The 17,625-nt window shown below is 46.6% G+C and overlaps 1 protein-coding gene across 4 annotated transcripts; it reads left to right on the top strand.

The window, feature by feature from the left end:
* Nucleotides 1-706: 706 nt before the first annotated feature.
* Nucleotides 707-8,517, top strand: wdr89 (WD repeat domain 89). Of its 4 annotated transcripts, none has more exons than XM_007903845.2 (4): nucleotides 707-956; nucleotides 2,341-2,435; nucleotides 4,056-4,195; nucleotides 6,941-8,517. In XM_007903845.2, the coding sequence occupies exons 3-4, from the start codon at nucleotides 4,064-4,066 to the stop codon at nucleotides 8,135-8,137; spliced, it is 1,329 nt and encodes a 442-aa protein (XP_007902036.2). In that variant the 5' UTR covers nucleotides 707-956; nucleotides 2,341-2,435; nucleotides 4,056-4,063; the 3' UTR covers nucleotides 8,138-8,517. The 4 variants fall into 4 exon arrangements, with proteins under 4 accessions (XP_007902036.2, XP_007902037.2, XP_042193987.1 ...); XM_007903846.2 differs by having other exon boundaries at nucleotides 2,344-2,435; XM_042338053.1 differs by lacking the exon at nucleotides 707-956 and having other exon boundaries at nucleotides 2,301-2,435.
* The last annotated feature ends 9,108 nt before the right edge of the window (nucleotides 8,518-17,625 follow it).

Consider the following 17,625-nt stretch of genomic DNA (forward strand, 5'->3'; position numbering starts at 1 on the left):
GGAAGCGTTGACGGACTATTAAACTGCAAGAGAAGATCCTGACCCAGTTTAGACCCACGCATCTACACATGCTCTGACACGGGTTAGTGGATTGCGGGCAAGAACAGGAACAATAAATAGCTGATTTCTTTTCCTTTCTTTCTGCCAGGCCTCTTATGTCTCCCGAGCTACAATCACCATACTCAACCAAACAAGGCTGGAATCTGGTCTCGATGGCTCTGCGCCATCCCACGCTGTGTATTTATTCACTGAATCAGTGTTAGGATGGGAGTGGAGTCAGATTTTTTTCAAAAAAATACAAAAGTATACTGTGATTGATGTATCTTTTGCAAAAAAAAAAGTGCATTATGGAACATTATTTAATAGCATTAAACAATCCATTAGAACATAATTAATCTTTGCTGATGTCAATAATGTTTGTGACTCATGTGACAATCAGGTCACAAACTGCATACAATGTTGAAATTGTATCCGGCAAATACAGAACTGTAGATTTTGGAGCATACTTAGGATTGTGAAATCACTGGATTTGTTGTGTTTTGCAATATGCACCATTTAAGAGAAAGACCAGTTAGTTTTTTTTCCCACAGAATTTCAGTTATAAATAACATTTTTATTGGAAATTATAATTCGATGAGTTTGGATTCCGGGAAAACTTTATATAGAACAGTGACGACACACAGCTCACATTATCCTACCTCAGAGGAGGGAAGGGTAGATTAACGGTTTCCCCTCTTTTGACACGGTGAACTGTTAAAGGTGGATTTGACTGCAACGCAGCAGCACGTGTTCAGCCCAGATAGCGGATTGCTTTCTTTGTGAATCAGCTGTCAAAATTGCTGGGTTCGTTTGCAGCTGAAACGGAGCAGGATTGTATTTCAGGTCAGAGTTGGCAGGTCTCATCGTCCGTTTAGTGGGAGCTGCAGTTGTGACATTGATGATGTATTTTGAAGAGGGTAAGCTGCTCTGCCTCTGGTTCTATCATTCACTAATCGTATTAAAATGAATCGTGGTAATCTCGTTTATTGCTCCACTTTTCATTCATTGGTGGTTGCATATTTATCGCATGCCCTGGTAATTCAGTGAGGTAAGAAGTAAGACCACATTATACTTCTTCCACGTTAGGTCCTGTCTGCCCGCNTTTTTTGTGGGTGTTCTGGGGAGTTCTGTATGGGCTGCAATGTTTACCTACATAAAGAAGCCAATACACTTCACAGTAACCACTAATGAAGCATTTTCAGATGGTTCAACAGGAAAATGGGCTGTAAAACTCGAGTTTTCCCACTCTTCCAAAACTGCTTTTCTTTGCTACCTATCGCTTCCCGCCCAGGTTTTTAAACCTCCAATGACCTATTTATGTGATCGTGCCTTTGATCACCTCTAAATTCCTCTTGCCCGGAGCCTACCACTCACATTGATAAGGTTTGGATACTCTTAAGCATGGTGATGGGTTTCCGAATGTGTCGGATGCCCGAACTGTCCAAAAAAAAACCACTGATAAGAACTGCGAGACGTTCTTTTTTACGTCAGCTCTTGTTTGTGGCGCCTGATCAATGGGATCAGTTAAGAAGCCTCTTCTGGTCAGCCAGACAAGCCCGCAGACGTTTTGACCCGGAGAGGAGGAGAGTGAGATCATTGCTGAGATGTTTTCAGCCACAAGCGAGTAAACCAAACCGTGTCTAGTGTAGTAAAATGCTGACTCACGTTATGAGCAGACTGTGTGCTATCATGTCAGGACTGACATGTACTACTCAGACATACTGAGCAGACAGCAGTCATAATGGACGCACCCAGTCGCAGTTTGCCCACATTTTCCAGACAACCAGTGACGCGTAATAGGCTTTCCTCCAGCTTCTGTCACTGCAGATAAGGTGGGCAGAGTCAGAAGAAGGGTAACTAGTAATTCAGTGCAGGTCTGACACGATTCAAACACAAAATGCCTCCAACATGCTCTTCACAAAGATTTTCTTTGTCCCTAATAAATTTTAGTCTTCACGTTATTCTGGCGTCTAAGTCATTTTCTTACCTCGTTGTCACAATGTGTGCATTTGACCTGTATTATGTCAAAATGGCACTCTTCACCCACAAAATATACAGTCTATTCACTTTATATATATTCTGTATATTCTGTGAAGCTTTTTGAGATGTCTTGAAGATGTGATAAGGCGCTGTATCAAATGCAAGGATTATTATTATTATATGATTATATTCGAAAAGACAAGGGAGTTTCTTCTGGTCGCCCAGCCAAGTCCAGCAAAATAAAAAAAAGGGTCATACATTTCTTGGTTGTTTCTGGCTCATCGCTGTACTGTGCAATTTTTCTTAATGGACTCGGATTAGTAGGTGTGAAGAGGAGCAACTTCAAAATCTCCTGCCTGAACCAAGACCGAAGTCGTTGTGCGATATCGCTTTCGTGCACCCAATTTTCAAATCAAGTTAAGTATTATTTTCTTTTATCCACGATTTCTTTCCTTCCCTTCTAGTTCTCTCTCTCTCTCACCTCTTTTTTTCCACACAAAACCTCATTAATTATTTATTAGGATGGATCTTCGTCTAACTTAATAGATAAAACTAGGAGCGCCAACACAGAGTGCTCCAATACCCTCTCTCACCCCTTCTCGCTGTTCTCCTCTCGCCTCCCCACCGCCCACCCCATGCCGACAGTCTGACCATGCCTCACTGTCCCTTTGCTCCAAGTTTCTTGCAAATTTTGGCNCCCCCACCCACTGCCCCCTTTGCTACGCCCACTCAGTTCTTCTCCTCTGCCCTCCCTGCCGTCTCTCATTCCTGGACCCTTTCACAGCCTCCCTCAGCACCATCTTGGGGTGTCATTCCCCCGGGGTTTATCGCAACACTCGTCAATGGCTGCCCCATCCCCGGGTCTCTCCACAAGGACCTGCCAACCCTGCCTCAGGGCGGTAATCCCCCTCCTCCCACATCCAAACCCTTTCCAACTCTCTTCCTGTCCCGCACTCCACAGTTGCCCCACATCCCCAAACTACCCTCAGGCCCAGTCCCGCTGCATCGCTCTCGAACGTGTCTGCTCCCTTTTAAACAAAGCTCTTATGTTCCATGACCTCATCCTGGATGAGTGCCCGGTTCGCCTTAAGAGCTCTGAGAAGCTGCCCCACATGAAGGGCGCTGTATAAATACAACTAGTTGTTGTATCAAATGCAAGGATTATTATTAATATTATTACAACGTGAATAAAAGTCCATTTGTCTGATTGAGTCGATCGCGTACCAGGCCTTCACGGCAGATTCAGACGAGGTGAATTGGCACTGTTCTGTTTATGATAATATTGTGTGGTGTATGATGCCTAGTAACCAGACAAACAGAAACAGAGCGAAGGAAACAATCTCTGGCTGCTGTTTGCATTATGCAAAGCATGTGTGGGACGCTGCCGTGCGCAATTGGCTGCCGCGTTTCGCCCGCAAATATACAGTCAATTCACTTTACCGTCTATTCCGTGAAGCGCTTTGAGACGTCGAGAAGATGTGGAAAGCGCGATACCAAATGCGAGGGTTATTATGCCATCGTATTTATGCAAAACATTTGAGTTCAATCATATTGTGAATTGCAATGGCAAAATTGTGCAGTGAATGATAATAATAATAATCCTCGCATGTGATATCGCGCCTCAAAGCGCTTCAGAGAATATACTGTAAAGTGAATGGACTGTGTGTTTTGTGGGTGAATCAAGTCAGCCAATTGCGCACAGCAGTGTCCCACAAAAAGATATATAATTTAGAGATCAACCCAAGGAGTGTAAAAATAGTGTATGGTGACAAGTCTCAGTATCTGAGCTTTAGAGCCAAGACGTTCTCTCACTCTCTCTGAATATATTCACAATCTCACCAGTTTATTAGGATTCCTCCCAAACTATGCAAATTCTTTTTTGCTCAGAAATGCAACGCAGTGTAACTTTGAATTTTTCTGGAGTCCGTGAAGAAAAAAATTATTTGGCGAGTTCTGTGCGGAAAAAAAAAATCACGAGTAACGCAAGCCAAAAAAAATCTGACTTTTAGCATTTTACTGCTCTAATTTCCCCATAGACAGAGTGATGTTTTTCCGGTACATCTCTCACTCCGTCGTCCCAACAACAACGTTACATTTGTGCAGAGCCGTTCGCGTCGGGAGGACGTCCCGATGCGCCGAACAGACAGAGTTACGGGAAAATGAATTCAAGATTTGGGTAAATTCCGACTTCAAAATGATCTTAACCTTCAGTCAAAACTATCATTCCAGGGAATGGGTGGGTATGTGTGTGGGTATGTGTGTGGGTATGTGTGTGGGTATGTGTGTGGGTATGTGTGTGTGGGTATGTGTGTGGGTATGTGTGTGGATATGTGTGTGGGTATGTGAGTGTGTGGGTATGTGAGTGTGTGGGTATGTGTGTGTGTGGGTATGTGTGTGTGCGGGTATGTGTGTGTGTGGGTATGTGAGTGTGTGGGTATGTGAGTGTGTGGGTATGTGTGTGTGTGGGTATGTATGTGTGTGGGTATGTGTGTGGGTATGTGTGTGTGCAATGTATAGGTGGGTGCGATGTATGTGCGTATGTATGCGTGTGATGTGTGTGTATGTATGTGCGCGATGTATGTATATGTGTTTGTATGTGCGCGATGTGTGTATGTGTATGATGTATGTGTGTAGGTATGTGCGATGTGTGTATGTGTATGAGCGATGTGTGTATGTGTGCGATGTATGTGTGTAGGTATGTGCGATGTGTGTATGTGTATGATGTGTGTGTGTGGGTGAGAGTGAGGGGGGGATCAGCACTGAAGAGTGGAACAAGTCAGTGAGTGGCTGGTGAGGAGGGGCTGCTATGTGCCGCCATGTCCAGCAGGAGGCGATGGCTGGGAACGCTCATCAACACAGAGCAGCAGCTCAGCAACACTCACTCTCCCCCTCCCCCCTCACTCTCCCTCCCCTCACACTCACTCTCTCCCTCCTCCCTCACACTCACTCTCCCTCCTCCCCCCTCACTCTCCCTCCCCTCACACTCACTCTCTCCCTCACACTCACCCTCTCCCTCCTCCCTCACACTCACTCTCCCCCTCCCCCCTCACTCCCTCCTCCCTCACACTCACTCTCTCCCTCACACTCACCCTCCTCCCTCACACTCACTCTCCCCCTCCCCCCTCACTCCCTCCTCCCTCACACTCACTCTCTCCCTCCCCCCTCACACTCACTCTCTCCCTCCTCCCTCACACTCACTCTCTCCCTCACACTCACCCTCCTCCCTCACACTCACTCTCCCCCTCCCCCCTCCCTCACACTCACTCTCTCCCCCTCACACTCACTCTCTCCCTCCTCCCTCACACTCACTCTCTCCCTCACACTCACCCTCTCCCTCCTCCCTCACACTCACTCTCCCCCTCCCCCCTCACTCCCTCCTCCCTCACACTCACTCTCTCCCTCACACTCACCCTCTCCCTCACTCTCTCCCTCACACTCACTCCCTCCTCCCCCCTCACTCTCCCTCACACTCACTCTCCCTCCTCCCCCCTCACTCTCCCTCCCCTCACACTCACTCTCCCTCCTCCCTCACACTCACTCTCTCTCTCCCCCCCTCACACTCACTCTCTCCCTCACACTCACTCTCTCCCTCCCCTCTCACTCTCCCTCCTCCCTCACACTCACTCTCTCCCTCCACTCACTCTCCCTCCTCCCTCACACTCACTCTCTCTCTCCCTCCCCTCTCACTCCTCCCTCACACTCACTCTCTCCCTCCCCTCACACTCACTCTCTCCCTCCCCTCTCACTCTCACTGTCTCCCTCCCCCCTCACACTCACTCTCTCCCTCCCCTCTCACACTCACTGTCTCCCTCTCCCTCTCACACTCACTCTCTCTCTCCCCCTCACACTCTCACTCCCTCTCTCCCCCCCCCATCTCACTCACTCTCTCCCTCTCCCCTCACTCTCACTCACTCTATCCCTCCCCCCCTCTCTCTCTCTCTCCCTCCCCCCTCACACTCTCTCCCTCCCCCCCTCACTCACACTCACTCTCTCCCTCCTCACTCTCTCCCTCCCCCCTCACTCTCACTCACTCTATCCCTCCCCCCCTCTCTCACTCTCTCTCACCCTCCCCCCCCACTCACTCTCACTCTCTTCCCCCCTCACTCCCCCCTCACTCTCTGCTGTTGCACTCACACCGTTCGCTGTGTTTTGGAGGAAAAATAATAAGAAAACGCGAGAGAAGAGAATCAAATACAGTGAGTGAGTGAGTGAGAGAGAGAGTGAGAGTGAGAGGGAGTGAGAGAGTGAGAGGCCGCGGCGGCCCCGACACCACGTGTGGAGACAAGTCATCACCGACCCGAACCCCCACACAGAGCCCCCACACACACACACTCCCCCCCACACCCCCCCCGGGCCCTCCCCCCCCCCCCCCCGGGCCCTCCCCCCCCACACGGTCCCGGAGCCGCTTCCCCTCCGCTCCAGTGGTGTATTTGCCGCTGTTCACAGAATCGCAGCGCAGAGGCCCTGTGGGTCTGAGAGAAGGACATTCAACTCACTCCCCACTGCCCCCTCTACTCTCCCCCCCCCCCACTCCCCACTCTCCACTCACACCCCTCCACACCACTACCCCCTCTGCCCCACTGCTCCCCCCCACTACCCCCTCTGCCACTCCCCCCTCCACTACCCCCACTCTCCCCCACACCCCTCCACTCCCACTCCCCCACACTGCTCTCCCCCCCACTCCCCCACTCCCCCCCACACACCCTCCACTACCCCCCACTGCTCCCCCCCCACACCACTGCCCCTCTGCCACTCCCCCTCCACACCCCCTCCACTACCCCCCTCCCCCCCACTGCTCCCCCCCCCCCACTACCCCCTCTGCCACTCTCCCCCCCCCCCCTGTTATCGGAACCAATGGTACAGCGCTGTTGATGCGTTTTGCGGAGGAGTTATTCGCTCGTTTTTATTTCTCTCACTACAGCGACCGCCAACACCAACAACAACAACGGAGCCGGAGCGCCGGACGTCCATGGAGAAAGTTGAGGAGGACTTCTCGAAGTTACGCGTCGCCCAGCGATCCGCGCACACACCGGAGGACCTCACGTACCTCCTGGACATCGACTGCCTCAGGCCGTGGCCGGAGCAGACCAGCCCGCTCCTGGCTGCTTCCTGTTCCGACCGGTGCGTGCGCGTGTACGACAGGCAGACCCTCACCCTGCTCCGCCTGTTCAAGGGTCACTCGGCCCCCGTTAGCCGGGTCAGGTTCGGCCGGGGTCGCGGGCAGCTGTTCTCCGCGTCCTGCGACGGGACCGTGAGGTGTTGGGATGCGCGATCGCAGTCACCGGACGCCGCTCGGACCTACAGAGGCTTCCCCGGCAACGCCTTCCTGGGCTTCGACATCAGCTGCGGCGGCACGGTGCTCTGCGCGGGGACGGAGAAGGTGGACAAGGACGCCTTCCTGGTGTTCTGGGACGCGCGGGCCGACGCGCAGGAACCGCTCGGGGTGTACTCGGAGTCGCACAGCGACGACATCACCCAGGTGCGCTTCCATCCCAGCGATCCCGACCGGATGGCCTCGGGGTCGACCGACGGCCTGGTCAACGTGTTCGACCTCGGCCGGGACACGGAAGTCGACGCCCTTCTGGCCACCTGCAACTCGGATTCCTCGGTCAGTTTCGTGGGCTGGTCCGGCGAGGAGGGCGCGCAGGTCTTCTGTACGACTCACGACGAGGGCTTCTCTCTCTGGGACCTGACCCACCTGGAGACCGAAGAGCCCCTCGCCCTGGTCAGAATGAACGACGCCAGGGAAACGACCGAGATCGACGGGAGTGCCCTGGACTACCTGATTGGGGGCTTCTACCACCACAGGACCAGGAGGTTGCTCGTCTTAGGAGGCACCCACCTGGGGAAACTACACTTTCTGAGCTGCGAGGCCGGGGCCGATGGGCTCACCCACCTGTACAGCCCCCGGGACGCACACTCGGCCACCGTCCGGGCCTTTTACTGGGACTCGGAGGACGAATCCGTCGTGACGGCCGGGGAGGATGCGCAGTTGCTGCTGTGGAAACCGGGCGCTGTGGAAACCAGCGGCAAAAAGAAAGAAGCCACCAAAGAGCGATCCTCCTTGCAAAAGAAAATGCGAATTCACGGAGGCGCAGCTTACAAGAGCAAGAAGTAACACGTGTGGTTGGATCACGCGCTGCTGACTGCTGTCGGTGGCTATCGGTTTGCCAATGACTTGAGTCGATCCCAGGGGGGAACGAACGGTGACTTCGAACAAACATGGGAAGCGCAGTGACAAAACATAGCCCGACCGGCGTCTTATTTTAAAGAGCTTCTTCACCAAAGGCGATTCAAGGCTCCGGTTGGATTATTCCGGCTTCCCAGCTTCAATAATATTCCTCTTGACACAGAGCCTTATCACGGTGTCGGGACGCCTCAAAGCTCTTCGCAGGATTTTACTGTGACTGTTTATTTTCTAGGCCAACGTGGCAACCGATTTGCGAGGGACCAGCCTTGTCCCACAAATGGCTAATAAAGGCTTTTTGTGATTGAAAATTAACTGGTCTGCATTTTGTATTATGCTTGCACTGAATTATGAAACCGCTGGAGGAGAGGCAATAATAAATAATAATCTTTGCATTTGACGCTCTCTGGAATCAGGTATAAGCCGGGTGCATCCCACCAGGGAAAGATTGCTCACTCCATTCCAGACAGAGGGAAATTTCCATGCGTAGGTGACGTAGATATCTGGAACTCTTCGTCTGGTTTGGATATTCTTATGCACGGTGAAGGGTTCTTCAGGTGTTAGAGTATAACTGAGTGATTGCACACAGATCAATGCAACCAATGGGTTCAAAACAACAGTGCAATGACTGTTGCCACCAGATGGCACTAACAATTGGGCCCTAGTTATTTCTGTTTGTTATCTGTGAGGAGTACAATTGCATGACATGTTTTACTGACTAAAGCAACTTCACACTTACTGGGAATACTGTTTGTGGGGACGCTGCTGTGTGCAATTGGCCGCCGCATTTCGCCCACAAAATACACAGTCAATTCACTTTACAGTATAGACTGTGACGCGCTTTGAGATGGCGCAATCAGGCGCTATATAATAATAACAATATAATAATCCTTGCATTTGATACAGGGCTTTATCATGTCTTCGAGACGTCTCAAAACTCTTCACGGTATATACTGGAAAGTGAATTGACTGTATATTTTGTGGGCGGAACGCGGCAGCCAATTGTGCACAGCGGCGTCCCCACAAACGGCCGTGGATTGAGTGACCAATTTATTATTAGTGTTTTTTTAAGGAATTATTAGTCCCGGAAATTGATCCGCCAGTCGACTAACAACCGGGTTGGTAAACAGAGGCGCGTGGAGTAAGGAAACTTGCCCGACGTTTGGCCCCCTGCCCGGGAACTGAACCCAGGTCTCTCGCTTGCGAAGTGAGGGCTCTCACTTGAGCCACAGGACTCCACGTCAAATGCAAGAATTATTATTACTAATACGACACGGAGGTGCTTATAGTTTTTGAAATCTAGTGCTATCTTTCTCCTTAGTCACATTTGGTGAATTCTAATGTCTCGCTAAATATGCACGAGAATTTTTTGGGGGGGGCAATATTGGAGGAGAGTGCCCTCGGGTGGACATTATTCAGCATCACACACACACACACACACACAGGTAGCAGGAAAAGTGTGAAACCAGGAATATCTAGTGAGCACGTTAACAATTCCATCAATGGGATCAAGCTCTGGTGTATCCTTCTGGGTTTACTGTAGCAATCCGGTTTAGCATCTTATACACCTCTACAAGGTCCTCCCTAAGTTGTCTCTTTTCAAATCTGATAATTACCTTATCTAATTACTGTGTTCCTCAATAGGCAAAGCTTGTTTCTCTGGTAATGGGGTAATCATCCTTGTCACTTTCCTCTGCTCTCTGCCTAGGCAGCTTCAATGGGATTTAAAGCTGCAGCAGTATTTAATAATACTGTAACTCCAGCTTCATTATTATGCAACGAAGTTTCCCGGTGGGAAGAAAGCTCTGTGGTCTCTGCACATTAATAATAATAATAATAATCCTTACATTTGATACAGCGCCTCATCACGTCTTCGAGACGTCTCAAAGCGCTTCACAGAATATATTGTAAAGTGAATCGACTGTACGTTTTGTGGGCGAATCGCGGCAGCCAATTGCGCACAGCAGTATCTCACAGTCGTAGATTGAGTGACCAGATTATTTTTTTTTTCAAGGGATTTTTATCCGAGGAATAGCGATCCGCCGATCGACTAACAAGCAGGTTCCTACTTGCTGCTCGGCAAACAGAGAGGTATGTGTGTGGAGTGAGTAAACTTGCCCTCTGTATAGCCGTATGCATCTTCATGTAGCAAAAGGTGAAAAATGTAAGTATAGATTCCAGGCATAGCCAGTTTAGGTGTGTCGCTCAGTACAGCCGGGTAGGAAACTCTGGCATATCTGATCCAGTGATACACACACTGGTGCCCAAAGGGCAAAAATCTGCTCATGTTTTTCGAAGGAGAAAGTAATTTATTGGTATGAAATCGTTGTGTTTCTTTTAAACAATCAGTGTTGCGTGAGCTGCAAAACCGCTGTGATCTCTGATCTACGACGGTAGAAATGAACTAAATTCACAGGCTGATTTGAGCAACTGGTTGAAAGTTGAATCTTGCATCGCAAACCTCAGCGGTTGCGAAATGTGTTAGTAAACGGTATGTTCAGAATGTAGTGGGAGCAGCGGGGGCGAGGGAAGGAGTCACACCCAATCTCTGGTTCTACATCAGGTAGTTATTACCTGTTCAGAGGTATCTCCTCTTGAAACAAATTGTCTTTGATAGTCAGACTGACAGTGATGGCTTTCAGGATTCCCAACCAATGTAGAAGTCAAAACGAGGTTATAAACCAGTTGAAATTTCCAACATCGGGTATTGCTACACACTGAGTGGCTGAGGCACCAAACAGAGCCTGTTATCTCCATGATATTAACTTTTGCTGCGATGGGTGGGTCGATTAGTTTGTACAACCAAATTCATCTTGTGATCCTGTGAACCTGCGAGAGAATGGTCCCAGCCCAAGTCCATTTGACAAAGCGTCGATCATGGTTGGCGTTGCTAAGCTGCTGGATGTCCCTTCCGCCCTGTTGACAGTGAGCAGCCTGCTGTTGTTTTAGGCTAAGTGATGGAGTTCACACATGAAGGCACAGTCAGGTTTGCTGAAATATCCTCACTCGGTTTTGCAATGCAGGGTTCACCCAAATTCCTCAATGGTACGTAAAGGAAAGCGTTTTAATGAGTGCTTTGCACAGGACTTTGCGTAACTCTGAATCATGTTGGGTTATCTTTATCTGGAGTGATTCAAGTAATAGGAAATTCGGGATCTTGCTTACTCCACACGCCTCTGTTTACCTTGCAGTAGGTAGAAAGCCGGTTGGTGGATCGCTTTCCGGGGGTAATAATCTTTTTTTAAAAAAAGTAGCTCAATTCACGACTGTTTGTGGGACGCTGCTGTGCACAATTGGCTGCTGCTTTTCGCCCAAAATATACACAGTCATTTTACTGTGTATCCTGTGAAGCACATTTGAGACGTCTCGAAGACGTGATAAGGCGCTATATCAAATGCAAGGATTATTATTATTATCTTATCTTGCCTCAGTGCTGCCGGTCAACTATATTCTCAGTGAAGAGTACTTCCCACCCATTCAGGAATGTTCTTGGCAAGTGAAAAAAGAACAGTTGGAACAGCCAGTTTGCAGAGTACAGGATAAAGGATTGTACGAGAGGGAGGTTGGGAAACATTTTAAGTGACAAGAAGACCACAAACACAAGCTCAGGGTAAGAATAAAAAACAACTACACTATTGCCTGCAAAATAGAATTCCTACAATTTAACTGTAAAACCTTGTGAAACGCTTTTACGATACTCTCCTAACATGAAAGGCCCTATGTATATATATTTGACATCTATATATGTCAAATGTAAGGATTATTATTATTACAGGGCCTTGATTTAAATAATAATAGTCATAATAATCATTACATCTGATGTAGCACCTTTCACATCAGGAGGTCATCTCAAAAGTGTTTCACAGGATTTACGATTGAATTGTAAATCGTAGTGACTGCGTATTTCGCAGGCAAAATGCTGCGGTTGCTCTTGTTCTTGAAATCCACGTGACCCGCTTTCGCATCACACCTGTGCTTTGTTGTTTTGAATTAGTTTTTCTTTTACTTTTCTATCCTTCCTGTGTTTATTCTCCTCCTGATAAGCCCAGCCTGCGTGCGACACTTTGCCAGCTGCCCGTCCGAACATCAACAATTTCGTTCTGAACGTCTTAAATGCTAAGCCAACAGAGATGATATATTCTGTCACATTGCGCACAAGGAAATAATATGGGCTGCGTTTCCTCTCGTGCAATATACAAGGGGAAACTCCACCCATCGTTTTATTATCTGATTGTCTTTCAGAAAAGCAGACATTGTAACGGAAATAAAATCAGCTCAGTACAGGACTTGGGTCTGATGACATTGATAGAGATAATCACTTGCATTAAGAAGAATACGTTTTCAGAGAAATGTTGTGCAAAGTTGAGGAACTGGCATCAGTCCATATTTTGTCCATTGCTTCATAGGGCATTCTACTGGTCTGGCGAAGGAGAGCGATGGATACAAAGGACAACTCAAAAGCTAGATCAGTCAAATTGTTACGTTAGTTCAGCGTATGGTGCAAGTTGTTAGGTTTCTCTCTCTGCTTCCTTCAGGAGTGTTGGCCGCTCGCATTGTCCTTGGGTACTTGACCCATCTCAAGAGGTGCACGTTTGTTCTCTCTAGCCACCCTCTGCGGATCCCACCGGCAGCTCAGATGTCTAGACAGTCGTGTCAGATGCTATAAGACGTCCTCCTGACGTGAAAGGCCCTCTTTAAATGTAAATTTCTGGGTCGTAACTCAGACTCAGAGATGTTGTATGATAGACAAGCATATTAGCGATGGACTGTTCCAATACCATTTATGATGGAAGACTGAGCATTGCTTTTAGTCATCTGTGAAGCAAATAAAGCTTTGACAGTGTTCCACTGGAGTTGTGGGAGGGAGGGTCCCGATCGCATTCTTGAGCCATTTCCTTTCCTCCAAGAACGATGGGCTGAATGGCTTCCCTCTGTGCTGCAAACGTCTACGGTTCGGCAGTGTACTGACCACTGCTGAGTGTTTTGTTCAAACAGCTTGGTGATGTGGAACAGCCTTCAGGGAGTCACTGTCTAGGCCAAGAGCGGAAAGGGGAAACATTGAACCCCATTCCCCAGCTAAGCTCAGCTAACTCAACACCCAGCACCAATCAGCCTGGTTTACTGTTACACTGGTGGCATCCTTATCCATTCAGCCATCGGGGTGGAGCATCAGCACATTGGAGTACAACCACAAGATTGTTGTAGGGGTTTCACAGTATTTATACTGCTCTGCTACGACATTCTTAAGGCAGGTTGGTCTACAGTTATCACTAGAATGAACGTGGACAAATACCCTTTGTATTGTCAAATTGTTAATCAAGGAATTTCATCAATGAGCCATCCCTTAACAACACCCATAAACACATAAAAGAGGCAGAACTACACACTGTATAAGGCACTCCTAAAATGTGTATTTCCATTCAGTGATTTGCTTTCTCAGGAAATATGTGAGTTGTTTCTGTGCATGGTCTGCAGGTAGCTTTGCCATTAGTTAGTTATACAACTACAAGCAAGTGCGATTTTACAAAATATTAATAATAATAATCCTTGCATTTGATATCATGTCTTATCACATCTTCGAGATGTCTCAAAACGCTTCACAGAATATACTGTAAAGTGAATGAACTGCATATTTTGTGGGAGAAATGCGGCAGCCAATTGCGCACAGCAAACAGTCCCACAAACTTATTTTTTAAGGGATTATTACACCAAAAGGGATCCACCAATCGAATAATAACTGTGTTCCTACTTACTGCTAGATAAACAGAGTAAGGAGTAATGAAATATTGGAATATATTAATATAATTAATACCCAGGAGCATTCCTTTTTTACTTAAAATTCAAAGAGCCTGCATATCGTCTTAGTAAATATGTGATTAATATTTTGATATTGCTTATGTGTGAAACAATTACTGTATTCTGCCCCTGAATATGAAACAAACCTGTGCAATACTGCAATTGCATCCCAACTGTGGAAAAACTTAATCTGCAGCCAATGAAATGTACAAAGTCCCACTGGTTTTGAAAGGCTACGATCAGTTGTCAGAAACAGCCATAATTAAATTGAGAACCTTCGGAGGGTGCACCCAATATGGATGGCTGATGCGTGAGTCATAATTAACCGTCTAATAATCATAATGATCCTCAGCAAAGAGCAAAACATTTATTTTTGATGCGACACGTCACCAATCAAATGGTGCATTACATTTGGTAGATTGCCCCAACGACTAATCAGTCAGTCCCTGTTACACTCCCACAATGACTAACAATGCCTAAATGATAAAATATTGCATATATTCAGCCAATTTTATTGTGTGTGTACTGAATTAAGCTGCATCTGGTTGCCACAAACTATGCACGACCCAAGATATTTTTTGACTCTCGGGAGCATGTCGATGTTACATGGACAGAACACAGCCCAGGGGTTTGTATGGACAGTCAGTAAGTGGCTCCAGATCGTGGGTTAGCTGTGCACAATTGGCTGCCACGTTTCACCCACAAAATATACAGTCAATTCACTCTACAGTTATCCTGTGAAGCGCTTTGAGACATCCCAAAGAGGTGATGAGGCGCTGTATCAAATGCAAGGATTATTATTATTATAGCTCTTGGTCTGTATATCTGGCTATGAGCATTTGGATTACATAAAGTGTGCCATAACTTTTAAAGAGGTCATACATGTTTCATTTGTTGTGCTTTGTACCTTTATCCCACAAGAATACTTTCACTGATCCACTTAACCCACTCCCCCCCAATTCATTTGTTGCAAAAGTTGCTCTGGTAAGTCAGCCTTTCCTATTTGTCCATCCGCCATCCCAGGCTGGAGATAGATAACGTGAGACCATCTATTTCCTGGTTAACTTGGCTCCTCAATAGACCCACAACCTGCCCTGAGGTGTTGTTATCCTTATTTATTATGTTGTGATCCTTATTAACTTCTCCTGCTCCGTGAAACCCACTAATGAACTGTGGAGCCACATTCCCGTCAAGCGCTCATATCCCTTTCATAAACTCTGTTTACTCATTGAAATCCGGTGATATAAGCCTTTGCTTCTACTTCTGCAAGAGTGAGCTATTAGTACTCACGAGTAAGGTACAAAGAGGGCATTTTTTATACTTTAATTCATTGCAATATATCAGTGCAAGTTGTCACATTGTGAGGATCCTTATTGATGCTTCACTGTGACAGTTTTCAGAAAGCATCATATTACAGAAGATTTCATTTGATTCCCTGTTATTTTGTTCCCAATCTGTATTTTAGTGGGCGTCAGGTAAGTGACAAAGTGATTTCTGTTTGATTTGTTTCTGTGCATGGTTTCAAAGCAGATGAGCATTAGCTTAACACGACCGTATCTTTTTTTTTCACAAATAAAGGAATGTATTTTCAGCAAAATAGCTTACCGTTCCAAGACTCGAAATATTAATATTAAATATTAAATATTAAAGTATTAAAGTAGTTCCGCTTGCTCCTTCTATATTAAAATTGCTTTCGGATACTCCGATGGCTTAAGCGGGTAAATGTATCACGTGGGGAGGCAGTCGAGTCATAGACGCCAGGAAAGTTCCCAGATTCGATGCTGATAACAATAATAATAATAATAATCCTTGCATTTGACATTGCGCCTTATCACGTCTTCGAGACGTCTCAAAGCTGTATATTTTGTGGGCCAAACGCAGCAGCCAATTGCCCGCAGCAGCGTCCCACAAACAGTCGCGGATTGAGTGACCAATTTCTTTTTAAATGTGGAAGGATTTATTACCCCCAGAAAAGCGAGTGATCCCAGGACAGGGCTGACATTCGTGTCTTTGTTTGGTAGAGCCATATTGGGTGCTCCAGTTGCCCTTAATGTCTCAGATGAGAGATCAACAACAACATGCGTCTCGAATCGCCCTGAACAATGGCAGAGTTTTAAGACAACTTAGCCAAGGATCCTACTCCAAGGTCTTTACGACTTCATCTGAGAGGAGGGGGCTGTGTGTGCAAGAGTGTGGGCCCTGCTTTTGGGTGACGTGTCAGAACACACATAGAATCATAACCCAACATGACTCATTACGTGCTGGCGTGTAGCGGCGACAAATGGACATTTTTTTTTTAACGGAAATAAAAAATACTTTGCAGAATATCGTGTGGGAGACAGTTGATAAAGTTAATGAAACTTCAACGCTTCAAATACAAAGGCCGCTTGTATCAGATGCACCGCCGGTTTGTTGGAAGCCATTCAGAAAAAAAAGACGGAACGATAAGCTGAATTTAAGCAAAAACGTTTCATCTGAAAATAACATTTATTTTAAGTGACAAAAACCCAGTGTGAATGACAACTTTGTGATGCTGTTTCAGAACTTCCGTTCTGAATATGAAATGATTCGAAACTAGGAAATGAAATGTTTAAACGCCTGAAGGCACCACTTCCATCTGCTGGTACCATGTGATTCCAGCCCGAAATGCTTATAATATACCGTATGACACAAAATTTACATTTATGTACATTTCTGCGCTTTCACAATTCGAAGTGCAGATAGAAAGAATCCTGGCATTTGTTTTGTGTTTACTGTGCTGTTTGTCATCAAACCGAAATACACCGCGAATATATAATATCATGAAATGAATGTCACCAGCTGCAGTTTTAAGTGACAGAAATGGGGTGCTTTCTCTCTGCCTTTCTCTCTCTGCTGCATTTATCTCAGCATAACCTGGATTTTGCCACGACAACTGAATCATAATAATAATTAAAATCCTTGCATTTGAGATGGCGCCTTATCACATCTTCGAGGCGTCTCAAAGCGCTTCACTTATATAGTGTAAAGCGAATTGACTGTATATTTTGTGGGAGAAACGGCTGGCAAATGCAAGAACAACCAGTGATTTCCAAACAATAGACCTGCCACACGCTCATAGACAATATTAAAGGCTGTATTCACGAGCCTTCAACATTCGACTAGATTCTGAAGCACGAAACAGGTCATAATTAAATCAAATTGCAGGTTGATTTGACATAAGGCAGTCGCGTGTCAGTCTGTCCTGAGGATTGTGTAGGTACTGAGATGATTTGGTTTATTATAGATGTGTAAGAGGATCACACGTTTGTTTCACTGCAGTTTGAGGTGCAGAGTAAAATTGTCAGTGTTCCAGATTGGTGTTGGAGGGGGAAAAGATCACTGTTCCCAATTCATTTGCGAACAGGAGAAGCAAACTTTGAAGGCTGTCGAAAAATGGACATACATTTTTTTTGAAAAGTAGGTTTCTTCTTGATATTGCACTCTGCGACCCTTCACTCAATCTCTCTCGTGTGTTTTGCTGCCTTTAGTGCTGAAGACAACACAGTGTCTATCCTCTCATTGTCCAATTCTGTTTGGGTCATGATTTGGTCGCTGCTTATCTGGCAGATGGAGAGTCAAACACTTTGTAGAACTGGTGAAAA

The sequence above is a fragment of the Callorhinchus milii genome, unplaced genomic scaffold (genome assembly GCF_018977255.1).
Source record: "Callorhinchus milii isolate IMCB2004 unplaced genomic scaffold, IMCB_Cmil_1.0 Scaffold9, whole genome shotgun sequence".
Lineage (NCBI taxonomy): Eukaryota > Metazoa > Chordata > Chondrichthyes > Chimaeriformes > Callorhinchidae > Callorhinchus > Callorhinchus milii.

Bases quoted from the DNA above. Each gene is read 5' to 3' on its own strand.
- wdr89 (XM_007903845.2), top strand. From the start codon at position 4,064: ATGTTTTTCCGGTACATCTCTCACTCCGTCGTCCCAACAACAACGTTA. The intron at 4,196-6,940 runs GTAAATTCCGAC...CTCTCACTACAG, and splicing joins AAAATGAATTCAAGATTTGG to CGACCGCCAACACCAACAAC.